Raw genomic sequence first — 25,294 nt, forward strand, 5'->3', positions numbered from 1 at the left:
CTTTTCCTAGTGATACATTAATAATACAAGCCGTAGAATAATGGGTAATTTTGCAACAGTTAACCTGCACACCTTCACTTCCTATATGTAAGGAATAAGGCACGACTAGATGTATTCCTTATAAGAAATCTAATCAGTGGTAGGTTGTGTGATGTGACCTGTTACCACCTCATTGTTTTCCTATAACAACACATCCTATGTTTGATTCCTCTTGTAGCACAACAATTTTACAGAGATCTTTTTTTGTATTTTACTGAAAACATATACACTTTAACTATATATAGTTACAGTTAATGTTCAAGGTTATAAAGTTAGAGAGCTTAGCTATCTAATTAACATTGTAGCCCTTCACCAATGATCAGCTCTCAATGTATTTATTACCGTATATTTAATTTTAGGTAATGTTACATATTAGAGGCATTTTGGTATTTTAAACCCATTACTTGGTGTCTTAACATAGATAAGCTACAGGAGGTAGCTAGCAGCTATTTCTAGAAGCCAGCTAGGAGACTTTTAATACATTAAAGTTATGTTTGTAGATATTTGGGAGTAAAATAGAGTCCCCTGTTCACTCCCAGTTGCTGCTTGTTGTAACTTGTGCTTGGTATGAGGCTTGAGAATTGATTTCATATTGAAGCGCACCACTTTTTACTGGAAATCACTAAAGCTGCCCTGAGTGAAACAAGCACTGCTGATCCCTATCCAATCGAATATTTCAGGCATTCTAGGATTTTATTAATAAACTTCTGCACTGGGTTTTTTAACAGATAATATAAAGGTGCTGGAGTCTATTATTTTGTTAAGCTTAGCTTGGAAATGGAAATGTTTCATAAACTATTGTGTTGTTTGCATATTCTACTTTCGCATGTTGCATCTGTTAGGCTCTTTGATTTTATGATGCATGAATACAGGTAGCATTGTCACCTCACAACTCCAGGGTCCCTGGTTTAATCCTGAGCTCAGGTTACTGTGCATGTTCTCCATGTGAGTTTCCTCCAGGTTCTCTGGTTTCCTCCCACCTTCCAAAAAAAATGCATGCAGGTGAAATTGCTATGCTAAATTGCTCCTAAGTATGAATGTGTTTATGTAAAGTGTGCCTCGTGATAAACTGGTGTCCAACCCAGGGTGTATTCCCACCTTGTGCACAGTGTTCCTGGGATACCAGGAACCAGATATGACCCTGATCAGGATAAAGCGCTTACTGAAGTTGAATGATTGAATGAAAGAATAATACAGATAGCTGCAAAAAGACACTACACTAACAGTTACCACACTTTGAACAATCTACTCAGTCAAATTAATTCCCCAGAAAGGATACAATCACAAACCACAATTTCTATTAATGGTTTAAACTTGATTTCAACTTCTATTAATTTAATAAAAATAACTGAATATGAGGCTTATTCATCATGTTCTGTCAATAAATTATTGCATTGTGTTAGTAATATGTAAAATAGTGTCAAAATAATTAAAACCTCTCATAACTGACCTTCAGCACAGGAATGCTGATTCTGTGATATGAATTTAAGGGGGGGATACATAATTCTGGTAAACTTTGGCTTGAACATGGCCCTGGGCTAAAGTAAAGCTGGAATGCTGAGAAGGTGAATGTGTATAAGTGTGTGTGTGTGTGTGTGTGTGTGTGTGTGTGTGTGTGTGTGTGTGTGTGTGTGTGTGTGTGTGTGTGTGTGGGAGAGGGAGAGAGCTACAGAGGAAGTACCCTAGAGAATAGCTGTCCTCATCTTTTTTTCTCTTAATGTGTACTATGTAACCCCAAACTCTGACACTGTATAGATTTGGGCTGTGCACTCACACGGGAGGTAGTGTATAAATAAACATATAGGCGACTCTCTATAGCTGTATGGCGCTCATGCTGTGTATGAGAAGTGGCTTTTTGCTTGCTTCTCATGCTAATATATTTATCCAGAGGACAGGACTTCAGCAGCAAGTCAAACTGAGTGTTGTTCATGATTTGAATAATTGGCTTTTTTGCCCTAATAAATCTTATATGATCAGAGGAAAGCTTTGTTCTACATTCAATAAATTATACATCACATCCCTACAATATTTTTGAAGGGTTGTGGCATTTGGGTTGGAGTCTGAGACAACATGAACGGCGGGTCATGGTATAGAATTCTCCATTAGTTCCTTAAAGCAACTCATGTAGGCTGTAGTACAAAGGCGGGCATGCTGCTGATGTGCCACTGTATGCCCGGACCTGCCTCAGAATACAGTTTGTTATGGAGGAACCTTGCATTTAAGAGTGGAATTTTATTTTCTCTAGGTCCCACTTTTTCTGAAAAGGCAGATGTACCAAGAAAAAAGTGCGTGCTCCACAACCCTGTTCCAAACTTGCCCTCCAGCAGGCTGTCAATCATTTTCTCTGTGCGCCTCCTCAGCTTCAGCTCTAAAGTACCACTCTAACCTCTCCACAGAAACACAGAGTGGGCCAGAATTAAAGCAGCAACTCTGGATGCAGCTTTCTTAGACCGTCTTTGCCCTTAACACATAAGTATTGCATTCGTGTGTTCTACTATACATGTGTGTTTTCAGTGCTCTGATGGGGCACTTTTATAAACTGACTTGAACCTAGTCTTTCCACTGAGACAAGATTTGCTGGTGTTATTGCAGCAAAAGCAGGCCGATTGCGTCGGAATAATGCACAGAATAACTGTGCCTCAAAGATATTCCCACATTGTGGTATTTTCCTTTTTCCGTGTGCTTGCTGCTTGTTGAATGCTGTTAAATCTTTAATTTCCACTCGTTTCAGCCATGGAGAGATATGCTCAAGGACAGAAGGCTTAGAGAAAAATACCAGCACAAATAAGTTTTTATTTGCTGGCCTTGGCTTTGCCAAGTTCAGGAATTTATTCACTGAGAGTTGATGTTTTTGAGGGAGTATATTTCAATGATGTAATTGCATGAAACCTGGAAGCTGCTATATCTGCTGCTTTTATATTTACATATTACAGTAGAGAGGGATGAAATCCTACATATTTGAATGTAATACTTTCTGTTTAGTTTTATTTTAGCTTATGTTAGAGAAGTGAGCTTATTGTTGTCATCAGATACCAACAACTGTTGTTCTTCTTAATCATGATAGTGTGTAGAATTCATTTAGTAGTGTTTTTTTTTTTTAATGAATGATTGATTTAATAATAAAAAAAATAGGTTGTACTAATGGTAATGTTGTACCTGATGATGTAGTATGTAATAAGTTTATAACGTTTCATACAGGAGGAACTGGTCGTGAACCACATGGCAGCAAAAATCATTGAGAATGTATGTAGCAGACCGTCTCGGTGTGCTCAGGGCTTTATCGTAGCTGAAGTGGGACCTGCCCTCTGGTATCTGTTCACTCACTCGACTCTGGACGCACTGCGGGTCAGTGCTATGTCAGTAAGTAACACACTTTTTAAGTTTTTCCTCAATCCAAATCACTTTATAGAGTCATTTATAGGGGATTTTCAGGTTAGTGATTCAGATCTATGATGACCCACTTTCATTATCGAGAGTGTTACTGTTTCCCCCACACTCAAGGCTCTGTGTAGAATAACCCGTCAGTCAACGGCAGCATTCCAAAGTGTTATTGACAAGGTTGGATTACCCAGCATCCTCAGCTGCTTGTCAGGAATCAGCCGTGTGCAGCAGCACATACTCACCATGTTCGCCGCCATGTTGGCATCCGGAGCACACCTTCACAGACTAATACAGGACAGAGTATGTATACGCACACACACACACACACACACACACACACACAGATAGTCCACAGTTTTGCCTGACCCATTTTTAAATTAAAGCAAGTGTATATTAATTTGGTTTTGGGTTCTAATAAGCATGATGCTGTCATTGCTGTCATGTTATTAAGCCATATAAATTGTTTGTTTAATTCATTGTACTTACTCAAAGGAAATTGAGGCTGCTGCTTGGCAAAATGGTGCACATTAATATTGCATGTGTCATTATGTATTTCCAACAGGAACAAATTGATCATGGTTTCTGGTATTCGTCAGGAAATTGTGTTTGTTAATATTACATTTGTCATGTTCTGTGAGGTTTTGATTTTGGGGAATATTTGCACTTTGCACATTGCATTTTAAATTCCATCAATGGCTGACTAGTGGCTGTGTTGTTGCACTGGAAATCTGAGAGCCAGGAAAATGAAAGCTCTGTGGGAAAACTTTAGTGAACGGACTAGCACTGCCCTGTATTGACAGTGAAACAGAAACTTACATATTCTGTCCAGAAGAGCTCAGACAGCCATAGTCTTGACACGGATTGCTGAAGCTTCTCCTTTATATATTTATTTATTATTATTTATTAATAACTTTTTTTTTCTTGTAGTCAGCTTTGCTGAGCGCCTTAGCACAATGAGTGCTCAACCATGAAGATTTCTGTAGTGTACCACTGACAATTAAATGGAATTTGATGTATGTAAAAGAGCATTATATGAACAAACGTCAAACTGGTCACACACTGTATCCACAACTGTCATAGGTTAGTCCTTACTTTGCAAATGCAATGGGTATTTAGTATAATTAGTATAATTATTTAGTGCAATGGATATAAAGTGCAATTAGGTATTTCAGAAATGACCAAAAACTAATGTCCTTACAGAGCACAGAATACATGACCTTTTGGAGGTAAAATCCACCTTTTAATTTTTTTATTTTTTTAAATAGAATGATATTTCATAATGGTTTTACTCAACAGAAACTTGCAATGCAAACAAAATAATCCCAACAAGTAAAAGCCCCACATTGCCACTGGCTGTTGCATATCACAGTGTCCCTCACTTCCTCAGACAGCTAATTGGCCATTAGCACTAATACAGTTACTGCTTGGCTAGTCTGGTAAATGAATGTTATCCACCACAACTGGATGCAGATATGAATAAAATCTTTTTCTCCCTTATCTTCTCTGGGCATGCATATGATATTATTAAATTGATCTTGAGCTGAAATAATATTGGTTGCTAGTCCCTGATTGCTGTATTAATTTTATATATATATATATATATATATATATATATATATATATATATATATATATATTTTTTTTTTTTTTTTTAAACAGTGGCAATTGAGATTTTTAATGGTTAGGGCATCATACCTTTTAAAAAGTGACAGAATTCATCAGCAGTTTTATTCTGGTGTTCCACTTGACTGTGCTACTAGACCTGAAAATGGAGGCATATTTACATATTCATCAAATTGATTCATATGCCATTGGCCCTTGTTTATCAAAGCAGAAACGAGCACAAATTTGAGACCATGAAAAAAAAAAAGAATCTGCATCTGATTCATGAACCTGTCGCACAACAGAGCAAATGGTTACTCAGCTTCAACAACAAGCTGCCACCCACAAGCACCCTTACCCTCATACATCTAAACTTCACCTGCAAGATTGGACAGTACTCTATACACTTTTTATAGCTAGGGTTATATTCATTTGGAATATAAATAGCCTAGATCAGGTTTAACTGAATTCAGATTAATGTGCATAATTTTGCCACCATGCAGCTTCCTAATAAAGAAATTTTTATTTCATCATTTCTGAGAATTCGAAATTGAAACAGCTGGCCTACCCAAGACACATCCAGGTCAGAGCTGTACAGTTGAGGCCAAAAGTTTACATACATCTAGACTAAAGATATTCAATCTAAGTTTTTCACAGCTCTGCACATTTCATGTTACCATACATTTCATTGGGCAAGTCAGTTAGGGCATCTACTTTGTTCACAACAGAGGTCGTTTTAAAATGACTGATTAGAGACAAATTTACTTCAGCCTTGATTCACTATAAGAATACCAGTGGGTCAAAAGTTTACATACACTGTCTCTTTAAGCAGTCTGGAAGATTCCAAAAATTTATGTAATTGACTTTTAAAAGTTACTGATTGACCAATTGTCATAATTAGGAGTTCATGGTAGTGCAACTATGGCTCTAAAAGAGTCTACATTTAGAGACCATGCCTTTTTACCCTTGATACCATTGTAAAATCCAAGCAATTCAGCCAAAACCTCAGAAAAAAATTGTGGACCTCCACAAGTCCAGTTCCTTCTTAGAAACAATTTCCATACAAATGAAGGTACCACAATTATCTGTACAAATAATTATATGCAAATATAACAATTTTTCTATGTATGGAGGAAAAGACCGAAGCTTTTAGTCTTAAGACTACTGTGAAACATGGGGGTGGCAGCCTCATGTTGTGGAGGGTGTTATGCTGGAAAATGAACTTGGTTGCAGCTGGGTCTTCCAGCAGGACCAAATGGCTAGAGACAACAAAGTGAAACTATTAGAGTATTTTGACCCACTGAAAAATCGGATATAGAAATAAAAGTTGAAATAAATCTGTCTCTTAATTATTATTTTTAAAATACACTGTCTGGAAATTGACAGGAAATGTATAGTGACATGAATGGTGTGAAAATTGTAGTTAGCCTAGGTTTAGGCTTTGACAGATAAGGACGATTAATAACATCATGTTTTCTTCACCATTAAGTCATCAGTTTAGTCATTTTTCAGTTCAGTAAGATTGACAAACAGTAGTCTGCCCTATAGCAAGGTTCAATTCAACGGTTCAGTGGCTCTATTCCCTTTGGGGAAAAAGGGCTTCATGATTCAAGATGACCTTGTTCATCCTACAGTGTCCTCGGTAGACAACCGGCTTAATTCACATTGGAGGAGACATGTACTAGTATTCTTATTCCCACTTTGACATCTACACCATTATAAAAGAACTATGACTGAGCAAATCAAGGAAAATGGGAGATAAATTAGTAACAGGAATTCTTTGGCATAGATGTAAGGCATTGCTCTTCCATAGCAGCCATAGTGCTTTTTCAGTGTCTTGCAAATAATATCCTAGTTAGCCGAGTCGAGCTATATCATCTACCCAAATTTACAGGGGTTAAATAACAGTTTGTTTGATTGTTGTTTCAAGGTAACAATTCAGAAAAGGAAGGTAAGCCAACAGCTGGAGTTAAAATCTAACAAACTGGTTTTATTGGACCATGTTAAATGTGATACAGCATGTATATAAAGCTATATTTTCAAGGTGACTCCTACCTTTAAAGAAACTTCATCAGTGCAGAGGGATGTAAAACAAGGAAGAGAACAAGAGAGGATAGTGCTGAGCATACAGAAATAATATTTAAGCAATGGTTAATAAAGACATTCAAAAGTAAGGATAGGATAGGAAAAAAAAACTGGTGTCCTTTCACACTGTGTATTTATATGCAACACTTCCTGTTAATCACTTACTCTGAGTCTGAAGGACAATCTTAGAGCGATGTCATTTGAAATTGAAGAATCAATTGGAAAATGGGCTGTAGACATTGATTTAAACACTACTATATAATCCCTTCGAGGCTGCCTATGATTAACAATGGTAATTTTGTTTGACCTGCATCCATTTGTATGTAAATATCCAATTTGCCCTGGGATTTAAAAAATAGACAGAAGTGAGTGTCTTTGGAGTGAGAAACTTACTGCATCACTTCTGCACCAATTATAAATCGCTATAGATTTCTCTGCTTAATTCCCCTGACAAATAAAGGCCGGAGCAGCATGTGTTTATTCATGCATTGTATCGCCTAGAATTTAAATTTCAATGAAGCACGGGCGACACAGCTAATTGGGTAAAGATGTGCAACAGTCTCTAAGTGCAGCTTGGAAATACTGTTGATGTATTACAATTCATGCAAGGCATTGATGATTTTGAAATTAATTAACTCCCATTCTTATATCATATTTAATCACAATATTTCAGATTGTTTCTCTTGTGACCATTGTCCTCAATTATTCAGATGGAGGAAGTTAATCAGTTCGTCTTCATTTGCTGCCACTAAATGCTATGGATCTCATTAACTTATTAACCTCTATTTTATGTCAAGTCTAGTTTGGGGGACTTTTTTTGTTCCCTCTAGCACCTTTAAGTGTTTGTGATATCACCTGTCAAATTGTTGTCAAACAATATGAAATGTCCAGAGACTTCCAGTCAAATAGCAGTGTTTTTTAAATGAAGCTCAGTTGAATGGTTCCCTTTGCAGGACTTTGTTGTGAAGATAATCCGTTCTCTGGAGAGTCCGTCTTCACTCATCCGAGCCAAGGCCTTCCTGGTGCTCCTGCAAGTTCTCATGAATAACCGGGAGATGCTAGTGCTGTGCTGCAACTCAAGGTAAACAACATTTTTGGGAATGGGAAGATGCTTTGTGCATTTACTTTGTTCTATATTAGTTGTTATTTGTTCTGGCTTTCTTGACGTACAGATCCCTAAATGTACTTCCACAAATGAAACATTATACCTCATGTTCATAATTTCCACTTTTATTAAAAAAAAAAAAAAAAATTGTTTGGTCACAGTGTTTAATCTGAGAGCTGTTGTGGCAAAAGTACATCATGTCATCACTGTAAAAAATGACATCTTAGCAAGTGAAGATATCTTAAATATAGTTATATTTATCTAGTATTTTCTATTGTAAGAGTACAAACCAAATATAAGATTTCTAGGCATTTTTGTTACCAATTTCAAACTTGAATTTATCTTGTTCTATTGGCAAATCATTTTTTCGAATTTTAAGCATTAATTTCTAGAAAGAAGCAAAATTATCAGCCAGTAGAATAAGATAATTAAAATTTTGAAATGAGCAACTAAAAACAAGTTGATTCATTTTATTTATGATTTATACTAATCTCATAGTAAGAAATATTAGATAAACATGCCTAAATTCAAAATATTTTCACTTGCTCTCATTTTTTTGTTGCAGTGATGTCATGTCATGTGAAACACATTTACACATCTTGCTGTGTTCCTGCCTTGACCTCCTTCTAACTGCTGAATTCTGAGGTTTCTCAGCTGCCATATATGGCTTCCTACATTTTCTACAGTGTTTTATGTTATCAGAAATTAACTTTAGTCTCTGAAATTGTTAATAGTATTTTATACACGGAATATTGCAGTCTCTTAAATGTAATCCCACTTGTCCAATAGCTGATGAGTTCTAGTCCTTTCTTGTAACCTGCAGATGAAAGTGCTCATTAGAACAAGAGTACACCAGAATTGAAAAGAGCAGATCCCAAATACACAAATTAGTCTCTGTTCAGAAATAATAGGTGTATGATAATAAATGGACCTGTCAGGCTTTTTCTGATATTAGATTTACAAGAGATTGCTTCTTGCTTGTTGAAATATTTGTATCCCAGGAACAACAAACTTGTGTGTTGTTTTCAGTAATCGCTACCTGATGAGAATGGATGATAGGCTAACCTTTGTCTCTTCAGTACAGTAGGAGATTGAGTGAAGTCTCAGGAGGCTGTAAACTCAAATAAATGAGTTTCATTCTCTCCCATTCCCCATTTTCCCCATGCCAACTTGATTTTAAATTAGTTACCATGTTTTCAGAAATGTGTTTTTAATCATGACCAGTTTTTCTTTGCTGCTAACACTCAAAACATTTTGTATAACCACCAAAGGAATCGAAGTCCATTCATTTCCAGGATGAGACTGGGCTGTTTTCTACATGACATTGCTGAACCCATGATTAGATTTAAGCTTGCTTTCCCTCAAGCACTTTTCCCAACCTCTGTCTTATCAGTGTGTTTCTACTGGGTAAAAATAAACAGAGACAATCTCTGTAATTTATACATAATTAATTTGAATAAAGATACAGAACATATTGCTCAATACCTTATTTGACCTCAGTCCTGTGTAATAAATAAATTAAATTATAACCACCATCTATTTTGTTTAAGTAAGGAATAATAAGGAACGTTGTCTGCTGTTATTGGAATATAATCCACAATGAAGTGGATCTCAAAGTGCTTTATTCCTCATATACCACATCAATTTGCTAATTATTAAAATGTTTACTTTATTAATGAGTGAGTTAATTGTTTATAGTTATTAAATGTTTATTAAATGTCCATGTGACAAGTTCATATAAAAGCTATAAATAGTCATTCACTCACTACCCTCTGACCTCTTTTTGCTATGTTGAAATTAATAAGACAAAAAATGCAGCACGTCATGTTACCGATATACTAGAAAGTGCAAACTCCTATCCCGTGGCATAAAACATACCGACTGTTACAAAAAGCGTTGATACTCGAGTCTCCTTCCATAAATGTTAAATAAGTGCCTCCTAACAGAAAGCTTCAGCATACCACTGATTTATACATGTTTCTCTTTGTTAAATAGCATGTTTTCTATAATCTGTTTATTATTATTCTCAGATTATGAAAATCATCCACCAAAAATGTACCTGTGAATGAGCTGTTACTATAGAAACCATATGTGATTTGAAATGCAGCTGGTATAATTTTATAGAAATTAGAAATTTTGTAGAAATGAATCAATACACGCTGGCCAATCAGATTTAAGGATTCAGCAGCGCTGTGGTATTAACAACTACTTTGTCTACAACTATCTCGTTTGTCTGCCTGTTGTTTTACTCTCCTCTCCCCAATTTCCAATCATCTCTCTTCTTCTGTCTCTGTCTGGTGCAGTGGGTTAGAGCTGACCCTGTTCTCAATCTCCCACAGTGAGAGCAGCTTCCTCCCCACTTTCATAAACACTTCCCTAATTAGCTCGGCAGTGTTGGCTACACTTTCTGCAGACGTGTCAGTCTGGATGCATTCTACCCAGCGTCTTCCTGCTCTGAGACAGATGAGTGTATTTAGAGCCAACTAAAATGCGTCTAATTTCTGGACAATCTGTGAAAATGGAAGTAGTGCTGTCTGTACTGGGCTTATAGAAAGTTTAAGAGCTTGAATAGTTTTGTGTCTCATCTCTCACTGCCTGTGGTGGCCAAGACAAAGTAGGCCAAGTGCAACAGAAGCTCCAGATTTTAAATGAAAGAAATCCTTAACGTTGTTGAATTGGCCTTGGTTAGAGAAAGCCTTCCTGTTTGGTTTTTGTACCTAATCAGCCAAATGCCTGTAGGAAAATAATTCTTTTTTTTTTTTTGCCATGTAGACACTGAAGCATCAGTCAGGCATTTCCATCAATCTTAGTCATTGATGCCGGAGAATTCCTTTAGGATTCCAATTACATCTCCATGCCTGTTGAGCTTGCCTGCATATGGCCCGGCACACAGTGAAAGTAATTTACTGTGAAGGTCCCTGTTCTCTCTCCTTATTCGTATTTTTTTTCCGTCAGGTGACGTAGTGTCCTCCAGGCGGTGGCTGACTAATAAAGGCCTACTTGATCCTGATGTGTTACTATAATATCCATGAATTTTCATGTTCCCACTTTCTGCTTTCCATTTGATACTAAAACAGCCAGATGATAGCCTGCATTGTGCAACATAAATGCCTATTAGGATGGAGGGAATATTACCAAGGGCTAATGTAGTGCGCTCGTGGCGTAAATAATACGTTCCCTTCGGCCGTGTCACTATATGAAGGATAGCAATATTGTACTCTACAAGGGCATGCAACAGTAATACTTCATTTGATTGTCTCATGCTTGTCATTGCAGTTAGATTAAATTAAAGTCATTCTAGTCCGATTATTAATGTTTTTTTTAGCACAGGGTTTTGTTTAGTTGTTATCCAATCATTGCATTGGTTTTCTCCCAGAAGTGCACACTAGATATTGAAAGTAGAGCATTGCTTTAGAGTGTTTTAAGTTAGACAGGAGCATATCAGTGCTTTGCTTGAACTCTAGAGATGGATTCTTCTAAAGAAAATATAAAGACTGTGACTTCCAGCATCTTTCTATCTATCTATCCATCCATCCATCTTTTTATAGAAAGGGTCTAGTGTCCTCTTTTGTTTTAAAATTCTGTTTCACTATTTATAAGTTATATATAACGTTTTATAAGTTTATAATGCTTCTAGTCCAGTCATAGACAAAGTATTGCATGTTGCTGAGTCCATATGATTCTCCACAGGTTCATACTCCAAAGTACAATCAGAACATTTTTCATTTTTTAGGACTTTTCTGTGATTGCAATTTAGTTAATTAATTCTGTTATTCCATTAAAGTTTCAGTTTTGACTGTAATGCACTATGTGAGTGGGTTGAACCTGCACTAACAAATTAGTTGTATCATTGACACATTTGAATAAATTCAGTTCCAAGTTGTAATTACTTGGATGTCTACCAAGTGTCCGGTTATTTTGTCATGATACGCCTAAGGCTTTGCCTGTGCCTTTTGTTTTTCTGACATTGCTCTTTTGTTTTTTGTCCTTTGAGCACCTGATTCACATCGAGTCTGTTAGTGCTATTATTTACAGTATTTTCTTAGTCTGTTTAGTTAATCTTGTTGGCTTGTCAAACTCTCCTCTCCTCTGTTCCAGTTCAGCCTAATTTATTGCTGGATGTTCTTCTGTATGACGCTCAAGCAACTCTGTGCAATTTTCTGTCTGATTGCATTTTCATCTGTGTCTAATTTGAAAGATGCACTTTATCAGAACGTGTGTGTGTATGTGAGAGAGAGAGAGAGAGAGAGAGAGAGAGAGAAAGCCTGTGACTGTGTCTTGTCTGGCAGGAAAAAGTTGAGGTGCTTATTAAATAGAAATGTGCTGTGCTGGATGGGAACAAGCTAATTAACAGTTCCTCTTAATAAGTGCGAGCCTCTAGGCCGCTGAAGACTGTCAGCTCTGGAGTTGTGATTCTCATAGGTTTCACTCTTCACATTCTCACCCCCCTCTCACACTTTCACTTTCCCAAAGAAAAGTGGTAGCTGCAAAGCAGTTAATGTAACGGTTTAATGATGATCTAGTGAGTTGGTGCTATGGGATGTGAGCTTAGGATTTAGCCTGTTTACTAGCAAGCTAAACAATCAGTGTTCCTGCAAAGTGGCTGTCTGCTAATAAAGCTGCTGATAAAGCTTGTCTGCTGCTGCTGCTAATAAGAAATGTTGCACTTCTTCAGAGGCATGCTAGTTAATGTAGCATGCACGATACCTCTGCCATCTTCTGCTACTATATTTGGGATACAAAATGGTTGTTGTCGTTCTCTCGGTTGCTCCCGTTAGGGGTCGCCACAGGGGATCATTGGTCTGCATATTTGATTTGGCACAGGTTTTACACCAGATGTCCTTCCTGATGCAACCCTCCCATTTTATCTGGGCTTGGGACAGGCACTGAGTGCAACCACCAGTGTCTGGGTTGGTTTCTTGCCCGGGAATCGAACCTGGGCCATGGCGGTATGAGCGAAGGATTCTTAGCAGCTTAGACCACCAAGGAACTTTGGTATACATACAGATGTTTTCATCTACAGAGGAGATTTAGATGCAGTGCAAATGGAAAATGAGTACAACCTACTGACCCACCAGTTACAAACTGAGGGGCAATGCCACAGGATTTTTGTTGTTATAGATTGTAAAATCTGGGTCCATTAAAGACTGGATTTTTAAGAGCATTTTCACACCTGCTAGTCTATTTGCTAATTGATTCTTTTTGGTCTTTTTGTAATTGGTTTGCTTTTCACAATGCAATTAATTAAAAGAACCAAAATGCAAAACAATGTTGGAAGGGTATGTACAGCTGAAAAAGGTCAAATTCTTTCATTAACTGGTCAGAACTACAGTGACAGATGGGACACACTTATCTGTAAGTCAGTAAGTAAGATAGATTCATACAGTGTCATGTGGAATAAAGTGACAAGTGAAATAAAGTGTCTAGGTAATAAAGTGACCGTGAGGTAATAATAAAAACAAAACAGTAAAGTGACTGTAGACAATGTGAGGTAGGCAGATAATGTGCAAAGTATACAGGTGTGTTGATGGTGATTTGCTAGAGAAAATTTTATGGAGGTGTGTCTGTGTGCCTACACTCATAGACAACACCTGGTGGATGAGTTATAGAGTTTGATCGTAGCAGATATGAAGGACCTCTGGTACTGTATGAATTCCCTACAGTACATTAGTTCTGGTGCAGCCAGTTGCTATCAGATATTGCATAATTAGTGTGTGCCGTTAAAGTGTCATGTGATCTCAATATAAATACACCTGTTCTTAGAAGACTTAGAATTTGTTAGAGGACATACCTAAAGAAACGGCATTATGCAGACCAAGGAGCAAAGTCTGTGACAAAGTTCTGGAAAAGTATTAATAAGGGTTTGGTTCTAAAAATATATCCCAAACTTGGAACATCCCACTGAGCACCATTAAATCCATTATTAAAAAATGAAAAGAATATGGCACAATTGCAATTCTGCCTAGAGGAGGTCACCAGAAGTCAGTGACTGGGTAAAGAGGGGATTAGTCAGGGAAAAAACTAACCAAGAGGCCAAGGGTAGCTCTAAAGGAGCTGGCGAGATTCACTCAGATGGGAGATGATGTTCACAGAACAACCAGCCTGAACACTCCATCAAGCTAGGCTTTATGGAAGAGAGGAGAGAAGGGGGGAGCCTTATGAGTTTGCCAAAAGGCATGTTGGAGACTCAGCAAACATGTGAGGGGAAAATCTGTAGCAAGACTTGAAAATTGCTGTTCACCAACATTCTCCATCCAGTCTGACAGAGATTTTGCCAAGAAGAATGGCAAAAAATATCGGAAAGCAGATGATCGAGACATACTGTGGCACCCTTGTTTTGGCACCTTTTGATAAATATGAGCAAAGAAGGCTGTGAAAATTTATCTTTATTGTTTAGCCTTTTGATCTTTTTTCTTTAAAATAATTCACAAATTCTCTGCTCTCATGGATATCAAACAATTGCAAACACAACACAGGTTTATCCAAATCAAATATCTTTGTTAAAATATAGGTGTGCAACAATTATTTATCACCCTTATGAATTCATATGAGAAAAATATATGAAGTATATTTACATTTTTTTAGTACACCTGGATGACTAGGAACAGGAAGTTGTTTAACCTTGACTTCCTGTTTACAAGGGGTATAAATATGAGGTAACACACAGGCCAAATTCAATTAGTCGTTCATAACAATGGGTAAGACCCAGGAATATAGCTGTGATGTGCGGCAAAAGGTTGTTGAGCTTCACAAATGTGGCTAGTGGCTATAAGAAAATAGCACAAGCATTGAAAATGCCCATTTCCACCATCAGGGCAATAATTAAGTTCCAGTCAACTGGAAATGTTATGAATCAACCTGGATTTGGAAGTGTGTCTATATTGTCTACGTGCACTGTGAAGAGGATGGTTTGAGTGGACAAAAAAATCTACAATCTGACATCACCTACATCACCACAAGTTGTTTGGAAGGGTTTCAAGAAAAAAGCCTCTACTCTCATCCAAAAACTAACTCGAGCATCTTCAGTTTGCCAGACACTACTGGAACTTCAAATGGGTTCGGGTTCTATGTTCAGATGGACAAAATAGAGTTTTTTGGTAATAAACACCAGAGGTGGTTTTGGTGTGCACAGAGAGGTAGCCATATGGAAAAATATCTCATGTCCATAGTTAAATATGGTGGTGGCTCTTTAATGTTTTGGGGCAGTTTTTCTTACCCTGGGGGTTTACTTACCACAAAATCAAGGTACTGCCATGACCATCCCAGTCCCCTGACTGGAAACCCATAGAAAACCTGTGGGGTGAACTGAAGAGACGAGTCCACCAGCGTGGACCTCTAAATTTGAAGGCTCTAGAGAGATTCTGTATGGAGGAATGGTCTCGGATCCCTTGTCATATGTTCTCCAACCTCATCAGACATTATAGGAGAAGACACTGCTGTTAACTTGGCAAAGAGAGGCAGCACAAAATGTTGACTAAAAGGGTGTCAATAATTGTTGCACACCTATATTTAACAAATATATATATATATTTTTTTTTTTTTTGCTAAACCTGTGTTTTATTTACAATTGTTTGGTATCCATGAGATAGGCATACAAACTTATCCAGAGCAGTTGAGGGTTAGTGGGCCTTACTCAAGATCCAGCAGTGGCAGCACTGGGATTTGAACTCATGTCCTGCTGTTCAGTAGTCCAATGGCTTAACCACTGAGCTACCACTGTCCAAGACAAGTTTTACCAACTTTCTTAGAGTGGAGCTTGACCAAGGGAGTGAATACTTATGCAACCAATGAGTGTCTGCTTTTATTTGTTTAAACCTGTTCTTGGAAAGTTCTTATCATTAAATGCTTGCTCTTTTTCAGCGATTGTTCTATTCACTGTATTGACTCCAGAGACACCAAATGTTCATCTATAATATTGACCAAAGTGGTCTTTCCCCAAAGTATTGAAATATAAAGAAGCAAAAGATAGAGTTTTTGACTTTCTTTTGTCCTTTCCACTTCCAAACTAAATGTATAATTTTACATTAAGTATGTTCACTGTTCAGGTCAGGAACTCATTTTTAAATAATGTATTTTACATCTAGAGAAAATATATTTTTCTATGAAATAACATGATTTATATTTTTTCCCCTCATTTCACAGTGCACCCTGTTTATTTCCTATGAAGCTTTACTGAGTCACCACCATCTCATTTCAATCCTGTCCTCTCTCTGGGCATGAAGTGTAATTGATGAAATGCATCTTCTGTGTTTGCTGGTATCATTCCATGGATGTGTGTCTCTGAATAATAATGTCTTTCTGACCACTCTCTTTTAGGTTAGTGATGTACATTGAGAGAGACACCCGAAAGGCCACACCAGGGAAGGAGCAACAAAGTGGCAATGAATACCTGTCAAAATGCCTGGCCCTATTCATCCGTCACACAGTGCGAGAGCTGCCAGCTATCATGGGTAAATCTATCACATTACACCCAAAAAGAGAGAGAGCCAGGGAGAGGAAAGTAGGGAGAGTGAAGATGAGATAGGGGGACAGGAAGGCAAGGATGCACAAAGAGTGGGTGGTGGTGAAAATCATGATGTGAGAAAAGGAGAGATTGAAGGAGAATGAGTCAAGGGTAGATGAGGGTTGAAGAGAATGAGCATCAATTACTTCAGAGTCTAATTTGATCTGTCTTTCTTTTTAATTACCTTTCTGATTGCATTTGGGAGCACAGGGCCAAGTATTGATCTGTTCCTGCAGTTTCATTTGTAAATCAGTGTTGTTATTCCCAATAACTGGCTCAGACTGGTTTCTGTTGTACTACAGGCAAGTTTAGCTATGAACCAGTGGACATGGTTACTTCTGCCACACATCAGTGAGACAGGTGCCAAGAGCAGGGCTCTTACTAGGAGAATCATTTGTCTTTTAGGTCTGCTGCTGCTTTGTAAGATCAAAAATAATGTCCTACCTCTGTGTCTCTTGGTTTTCTGTAGATGACATCCTGACAGCATTAGGAAGCATTGTGGGAAGGAAGCACCCCTCTACTACCCAGACTCGTCAGCTCAAACAAAGCCTTCCCATGACTGTTGTTGTGCTGAACCTACTTTCCTCACAGGTGTGTGGCCTGTGCATCTATATTCATTTTCTATTAGCCCTCAACATTTTTCTTTTGTTTGGAGTACGAGTAAGTGTGTCTGTCGGTTTGTAGGAATTATTTCATTTAATACCTAAAATGTTTTATACCACAGTACTGTTGCATTCTTAAATATGATTGGTCAGGTGTTGATTAAATTTCCATAACAGCACGGCTCTGACCGTAGTATCGGCTCTGAAATTAATGCGCTTGTTCTAATACGTTATCATTTCTATAGTAACAGCTCATTCACAGGGACATGTATGGCAAATGTCTATTTTGATTTTAACCGAAATATAACCATAAGTGTTATTATTTAACAATTAACATAAACTTTGCTCTGGATAACCAGAAGAAATTTATTTAACATTTATTTAATGTTTCAGTGTTTTGAGCTAAATCTTTTCTGTCATGGGAAAAATCTCCAGGCTGAAGGAGTTTGCGCTTTAAAAGGGTATTAATGAAATGAAACATTACACAACATTAAATGCAGGTAAAAAAGTGATTAAAAAAAAAAAGTATTTTGTTCTGTAATAAATAAATAAAAAATTGTGGTATAAGAGGAATAAAGCACTTCAGGACATGCTGTTATTGGAAAATAAACATCAGGGTGGTAGCTGGCTGCATCAGACCACCCAGTCACTGATCATTTTCCTATAAGAGTGTGTGGGGTGTTGTGAATAAGATACATAAGCAGGTCAGGGTAAAATCATGCATTGAAGGTTTATCTATATTGCTCTATCCCTGCTGTCACGCTCAAACCAACACTCGTATTATGATTTAATTAATGGTGCAAAATTGGATTTATTGCTGACACACTCCAGCAAGCTGAAATTAACATTAAGGAATATTTTTCTCGCCATGTGAGATGTCACTAAGTAAGTCGATGAGTCGATTAAATATGATTCTCTATTTGGCCATGATTTGCCACGGGACCTCAATAACCAGAGGCAAATTGAGTAGTTTTATTTTGGGGTTAATATCTTTTCGCTCTGATGCAATTAGCTTATTTCGGGAGGTTACACTGTGACATCTATGAAAAGAGAGCTACAGCTGTCAGTAATGAAAACATTTCTGTACATGTCTCCTGTGTGTGGAGGTAGGTGGGAGGGTATGTACTTGTGGTCTTTATAATGGTGTAGAATTATTTATGTGTTTACACAAGTCTTTTGATCGATATGAATTAAATAATTTGCTGGTGGTGTTCTTTGGCTCAGGGGCTTTGCTGGCCTCTTCCTCCCTATACCACTGGGTTATGTATGTGCTTTAGAAAGGTGCTATGGCCTTTATAACATGTGTGGGTGTTTGTGTGTTGGATAGGTTTGGGGGGTGGGGGTTGATGTAGCTACATTTCATAAAAAAATAAGGGCACGTTTTTTTTCTGGCGCATGTTCCACAACATTAAATGTAACTATAAATGGTTAACCAGTTCAGTACATCATAAATTAATAATATCTACCTATCTGCTATATACTGCCCCCTCCGAAAGTATTGGAACGGCATGGCCAATTCTATTGTTTTTGCTATACATTGAAGACCTTTGTGTTTGAGATCAAAAGATGAATATGGGACAATAGATCAGAATTTCAGCTTTCACTTCCTGATATTTACATATAGATGTCTTAAACAACTTAGAACATGTTACCTTTTGTTTGAACCCATGCATTTTTCAATTGATCAGAAATATTGGAACATGGGACTAACAGGTGTTTCTTGTTGCCCAGATGTGCCTTTTTAGATAGATTGTTAAAACAAGTAATAGCTCTGAATGTCTGCTCTTGGTTTGAGCCCTGGGTTTCACCTGTGAAGACTGCATTTGTCATTAAAAAGGATAAACGAACATGAAGACCAGAGAGCTGTCTATGGGGGGGAAGCAAGACATTTTGAAGTTAATAAAAGAGGAAAATTGATCTGAGCCATTCCACAAACATTGGGCATAGTCAGTACAACAATGTGGAATGTCCTGAAAAAGAAAGAAACCACTGGTGTACTAACTACCAAACACTGAACAGGTTGGTCAGAAAACATCAGCAGTTAATGACCGAAACATTGTGAGAGCTGTGAAGAAAAACCCAAAAACAGCATTCAGTGACATCACCGACAACCTCCACAGGATAGGGGTGAAGGTATCACAATCCACTATTTGAAGAAGACTTTGAGAGCAGAAATATAGAGGCCATACCACAAGATGCAAACAACTCATCAGTAAGAATGAATTAAGCAGAATGAAGTCTACAGAACCATTCTGTCTGCCAATTTACAGAGAAATGCATCCAATCTAACTGGGAGGAACGTAATCATGCAGCAAGACAATGACTCAAAACACACTGCCAACTCAGCATAGGACTTCATCGGGGGGGGGGGGGATTGGAAGGCTTTTAGATGGCAACTTGTGCTTGCATTACCACTTTATTGGTCTCGTATTTCAATTCAATTCCGTTTTTTTTTGTGTGTGTGTGTATAGCACTTTTAACAATGAACATTGTCCCAAATCAGCTTTACAGAAATGTATCAATTCAGGATATAGATTTTAAATGTATGAATTTATACCTAATGAGCAAGCCAGGGTCCATAGTGGCAAGAAAAAACTCTGAGACTCTATGAGGAAGAAACCTTGAGCAGAACCACACTCAAAAGGGAACCTATCCTCATCTGGGTGACACCAGAGAGTGCGATTATAAATAATTCCCTTCTATAAATGTGCTAATACTACATGTATTTAATAGTACATTTGTGTATCCCAGAACATTCATTACAGTTTTTACCTGAAGTCTGTTTTGTTGAACTTCTCCACTGTTCACTGATGGAGACTTCAGTGCAAAACTGTTTGTGGCAATTGCAGTCCTTAAGCTATCATAGCAATTGTAGCATCATAGCATAACTGTTCATATGAATTGAGGTCCAAATCCATCATAGTGCAACTGTTCATATGAATTGAGGTCCAAAGCCATCGTAGTGCAACTGTTCATATGAATTGAGGTCCAAAGCCATCATAGTGCAACTGTTCATATGAATTGAGGTCCAAAGCCATCGTAGTGTAACTGTTCATATGAATTGAGGTCCAAAGCCATCTTAAGCTTTTTAAGTGGTACCGTCCTCTGTAATCTCAATGATCTTTAGGCTGCACTATGTGGGACTGTCCTCAGCAGAAGTTTGTGACTTCCAATTGATGAGAACTCCAACCAGAAGTAGGGCATCAGGATGGATCAGGCAGGTCCAGAGAGCAGAAGGAGTCAGTATCACTGGTATCTCGGGAGTGTCATGTGTATCTCGACAGAACGAGAGAGGGAAAGATTATTAGGTATGCTTATTGTCCCATAATGGTTAAGGACAATGTACTAATTGTGAGTGAAATCAGGGTCTCCGGCAAGACTAGCTATGACAGCATAACTAAAAGGGGAGAGCCAGAAGGTAAGCCCGACATGAGGGCACCCTGGGACATGAGGTGGCCCGCCACTCCACCATCAACCAACCTGGGTGAACGTGTTTGAAAGGTGGTGGGGGGGAGCTCTTTCCCCGCTGTAGCCTTCACTATTCGAGGTACCAACAAATAGCCTGCACCTTTTGATCAAAGTAGGTGTGGCGGATCATAAAAAACCAAAAGTTCACTCAGGTACTGTGGCACGAGACCATTTAGTGCTTTATAGGGCAGTAGTAGTATTTTATAATCAATGTGAAATTTTACTGGGAGTCAATGCAGTGTGGATAATATAGGGGTGATGTGGTCATATCTTCTGGTTCTAGTAAGGACTCTTGCAGCTGCATTCTGGACTAAATGGAGCTTGTTTATGTACTTACTGGAACATCCACACAGTAAGGCATTACAATAATCCAACCTAGAGGTGACGAAAGCATCAACTAATTTTTCTGCATCGTGTAGTGACATTATATTCCTTATCTTATCAATATTTCTGATGAAAGAAGGCTATCCTAGTAATATTATCTACATGAGCATCAAAGGAAAGACTGGAGTCAATAATCACACCAAGGTCTTTTACTGCTGCACATGATGAAACAGAAAGGCCATCCAGTGTTACTATGTGATCTGAAAGCTTACATCTAGCTGCATGTGGTCCTAGTATAAGTACTTCTGTCTTATCAGAATTAAGTAAAAGAAAGTTAATTAGCATCCAACATCTAATGTCCTTTACACATTCCTCAACTTTATTAAGCTGGTGACTGTCATCTGGCTTTGCTGAAACATACAACTGTGTGTCATCAGCATAACAGTGGAAGCTAATTCCATGTTTATGAATAATTTGTGGTAGAGGTAGCATATACTGTATAAAGTAAAAAAGCAGTGGGCTTAAAACAGAACCTTGCGGAACACCAAACTTTACCTCAGTATGCATAGAGAAGTCACCATTTACATCTACAAACTAATAGCAATCAGTCAAATAAGACCTGTGCTAGTAGAGGGCCATTCCCTTAATGCCAACAACATTTTCTAGTTTACCAAGGAGAATAGTATGATCTATAGTATCAAAAGCTGCACTAAGGTCAAGCAACACAAGCAAGGAGACACAACCCTGATCAGAGGTCAGTAGTTGGTCATTTACCACTTTAACCAGTGCTGTCTCTGTGCTATGATGAGGCTTAAATCCTGACTGATGCATTTCATGAATGTTACTCCTATGTAGGTACGAGCATAGCTGCTGTGCTACAGCCTTTTCTAAGATCTTGGAGATAAAGGGGAGTTTTGATATTGGCCTATAGCTGGACAATTGACAGTGGTCAAGGTCAGGTTTTTTTAATCAGGGGTTTATTAACTGCTAGTTTAAATGATTTAGGTGCATAAGGGAAGTGCTAAGGGAAGAATTTATTATTTTTTAGAAGGGGTTTGATTACTTCTGGAATAAACTGTTTGAAGAAACATGTAGGTAAGGGACCTAGTATACAAGTTGATGCTTTTGATGAAGAAATTAATTAAATTAGTTCGGTCTCTAGAAGGGGATTAAAACATTCTAATCATTGATCCGATAGTGTTATATTATTATCTGCAGGGTTAGTTATAAACCTGTCTGGTTTTAAATTAATGGTCTGAATTATTTTTGTCTAATATTTTACATTTTGCCAATGAAAAAATCAATGAACTCATCGCTGCTATATAATGATTGTGTGCACATTTCTGCGGTGGTTTTATTCTTAGTAAATTTTGGTACAGTATTAAATAAGAATCGAGGATTCTTTTTGTTATCTTCAGTTAGGGTGGAGAGATTGGTGGCGAGACTGATCTAGCAGCACTAAGAGATTTTCTATAGTTCAGGAGGCTCTCCTTCCATGCTGTTTGAAATACTACCAATTAGGTTTGACGCTATTTATGTTCTAATTTTTGAGTGGTCTGTTTTACGGTGTGATCATTATACCAGAGTGCTAGCTTTTTCTCTCTAATTATTTTTCTTTTAAGTGGAGCTGCCTTATCTAGCGGGTAGCAGAACGTTGACCCTAAGCATTCAGTTGCCTGAGCCAGTTCATTGGGATCAGACGGTGATCAAATCATGGTTGATATCTCTGGGAGGTTATGGGTAAAGCTCTGTGCAGTAGCTGATGTGAATGTGTGTATGACGTATTTATTTTCTACCAATAAGAATTTGCTATATATATTTATATATATATATATATATATATATATATATATATATATATATATATATAAATAAATATAGATATGAGTGTTTATTATATACTATATGACTGTTTTGTCTACTTCAGCTGATTTAAGTATTGCCAAAGGGTTTTTCTTTTTTGTTGTGAATGGGATGCCGATGAGAATAGTATTGGTGTTATTGGAAGTGTGTGCGTGGGCATGTCCATACATACATTCATGTCAGGCACCCAGTGTCCAATCTCATCTGTCTCGCATCGTCTCGGTGGACTATTGCAATGCTGACAGCAAAAAACACAAAGCATTCATCAGTTGCTCGGGTCATACTGCAGGTCAGCTACACTGTGACTAGCACACTGCAAAGCTTCAATCTCTTACTGACAGCAGCTTGACTTCTTCCTCCCATCAGCAGCCATGACCTTTCTACCTCTATCATCAACGCAATACTGCAAGTACACACCTGAGCTCCCTCAGCCTCGCGTCTCACAGCACGCCTCCATCTCTGTCACACCAAATCCCTCACAGGAGCTTTGGCAGCATCTCAGAAGTTGTGAGAAAGTGTTGACTGTTGGATGACAGCACCATGAGGCATTATTAAGACCGTTCTTGATTCTTTATGACTGTTAGACTGGTGTTCCACAGGGAAGTTGAGCAAATGTAGACTCCGTAGAATGAGAATCAGCTAGTTAGATAAGTAACATTTAATGATCTACATAACATTTAATGATAATGTAATACCATGAAAAGCAGGGGAATAGATTACTATATGTACTGTAGATTTGTTATAACCGAATTTTAGATTGTAATACGTCGAATCATCTATCTTTGATTCAGCAGCACAAATTGCTATGGTACAGCTGTCTCATTGTCAGTTGATGGACCCAGCTGTATGAGTTCATGCTACAATTACTTGTGCTGGAAGAGAAACAGAGACTTTATGCTGTCAAATGTTCTTTGTAATAATAGAGGATCATTGAAAGGGACTTGCTATCTAATCTGATTGATTTGATTTGGCAGATCTTCAGGCCTCAGGTGGTGAATGAGGAGTTTCTCATCAAATTTGGAGCACTCCTGGTGAGTGAAATATATTCCACGTTTGTTGAAATACTCATTAAAGAGGTATGATTCTCACACACATGTACACATGTACCCCCTTGTTAAAGAGTGTGTTGTAATTCCTCGGTCATTCTTTCTCTCTTTTCTTTTTAATTTTTGCGAAGAATCACATAACATCCATTGACTCCAATGAGACCAGTTTGGGAAGTTCTGTAGGTAAGATTTTCCTCAGAAATGCAATATAGATGCAACAGTTATTAAACTTAATACTTCTTTTGCTATATGGGATCATATGATTAGTAGAACTGTTCAATACTTTACCAGTCAACTGACCTTTTCCTGTGTGCAGGGCCGACAGCATCTGAGGAGTTGATAAGAAATACCCTGTCAGCAGTGGAGGCCATTTCCCAGCACCCAGCCCTTCTAAGCCGTTACCACTGCACTGTAAGTAACATGTAGTACACATACACAACACAGATGCACAAAAAAATACAGAACAAGGCCCAGGGTAATGGGACCAAAAAATGTGATCTCTGTGACTTTAACCATCACATGGGTCTTGGGAGATGGGCTGGTTTGAGTATTTCAGAAACTGCTGATCTCTGGGGAATTTCACACACACAACAGTCTCTAGTGTTTACACAGAATAATGCGGAAAAACAAAAACATCCTCTGAGTGGAGGGTCTGCAGGGTATGAAACACCTTGTTGATATGAGAGATCAGAGGATAATGACCAGTCTGGTCTGAGCTGACAGCAGGTCTATAGTAACTCAAATAAGCATTCTTTATAACCGTGGTGAGCAGAAAAGCATCTCAGTACACACAACACATCAAACCTTGAGGTAGGATGTGAACCTTCAGGTTTTACTCCTGTCAGCCAAGAACAGAAATCTGAGCCTATAGCTGAATTGAGTGTAGTCTGTATAGGTGTACATTTTGGGCCTTTTACATTATATACATGCAATTAAATAAGTAGTGTTATAGAGTGAATATAGAGACAAAACAATAGTCTGAAATGTGGTGTTCTAGTGCTGCTGAGAGTCACACTGAAAAGCCTCAATTATTCATTCCAAGCTGTCAGGTGAGATTTGGGGACAGATTTTTGGACTTTGTTACCACATACCCACCAGCCTTAAAGATGTTCCTGTCTTCTCAACGTCAAAGTCGATCTTTATCATTTGCTGTTTAGTTGGTCCTATGAGTTGTAGCCAACTCCATAATTGTTGGCACCCTTCATGAACAATTTTACACATTCTATTTCGAGATTATGGCGGCCCTGAACTGCAAGTTGTGAAAATTAAAAACTTG

The 25,294-nt window shown here is 37.9% G+C and overlaps 1 protein-coding gene across 8 annotated transcripts in view; it reads left to right on the forward strand.

Annotated features, from left to right (window-relative positions):
• ulk4 (unc-51 like kinase 4) overlaps positions 1-25,294 on the forward strand; it is a 117,003-nt gene that overhangs the window by 36,551 nt on the left and 55,158 nt on the right. For all 8 annotated transcript variants that reach the window (XM_053682245.1, XM_053682249.1, XM_053682258.1 and 5 more), the window contains exons 20-27: positions 3,238-3,399; positions 3,541-3,720; positions 8,061-8,188; positions 16,529-16,662; positions 17,185-17,306; positions 23,947-24,003; positions 24,150-24,201; positions 24,335-24,429. In XM_053682245.1, coding sequence (XP_053538220.1) covers positions 3,238-3,399; positions 3,541-3,720; positions 8,061-8,188; positions 16,529-16,662; positions 17,185-17,306; positions 23,947-24,003; positions 24,150-24,201; positions 24,335-24,429 — 930 coding nt within the window. The remainder of the gene's footprint in view (positions 1-3,237; positions 3,400-3,540; positions 3,721-8,060; positions 8,189-16,528; positions 16,663-17,184; positions 17,307-23,946; positions 24,004-24,149; positions 24,202-24,334; positions 24,430-25,294) is intronic.

The sequence above is a fragment of the Ictalurus punctatus genome, chromosome 1 (genome assembly GCF_001660625.3).
Source record: "Ictalurus punctatus breed USDA103 chromosome 1, Coco_2.0, whole genome shotgun sequence".
Classification (NCBI taxonomy): Eukaryota; Metazoa; Chordata; class Actinopteri; order Siluriformes; family Ictaluridae; genus Ictalurus; species Ictalurus punctatus.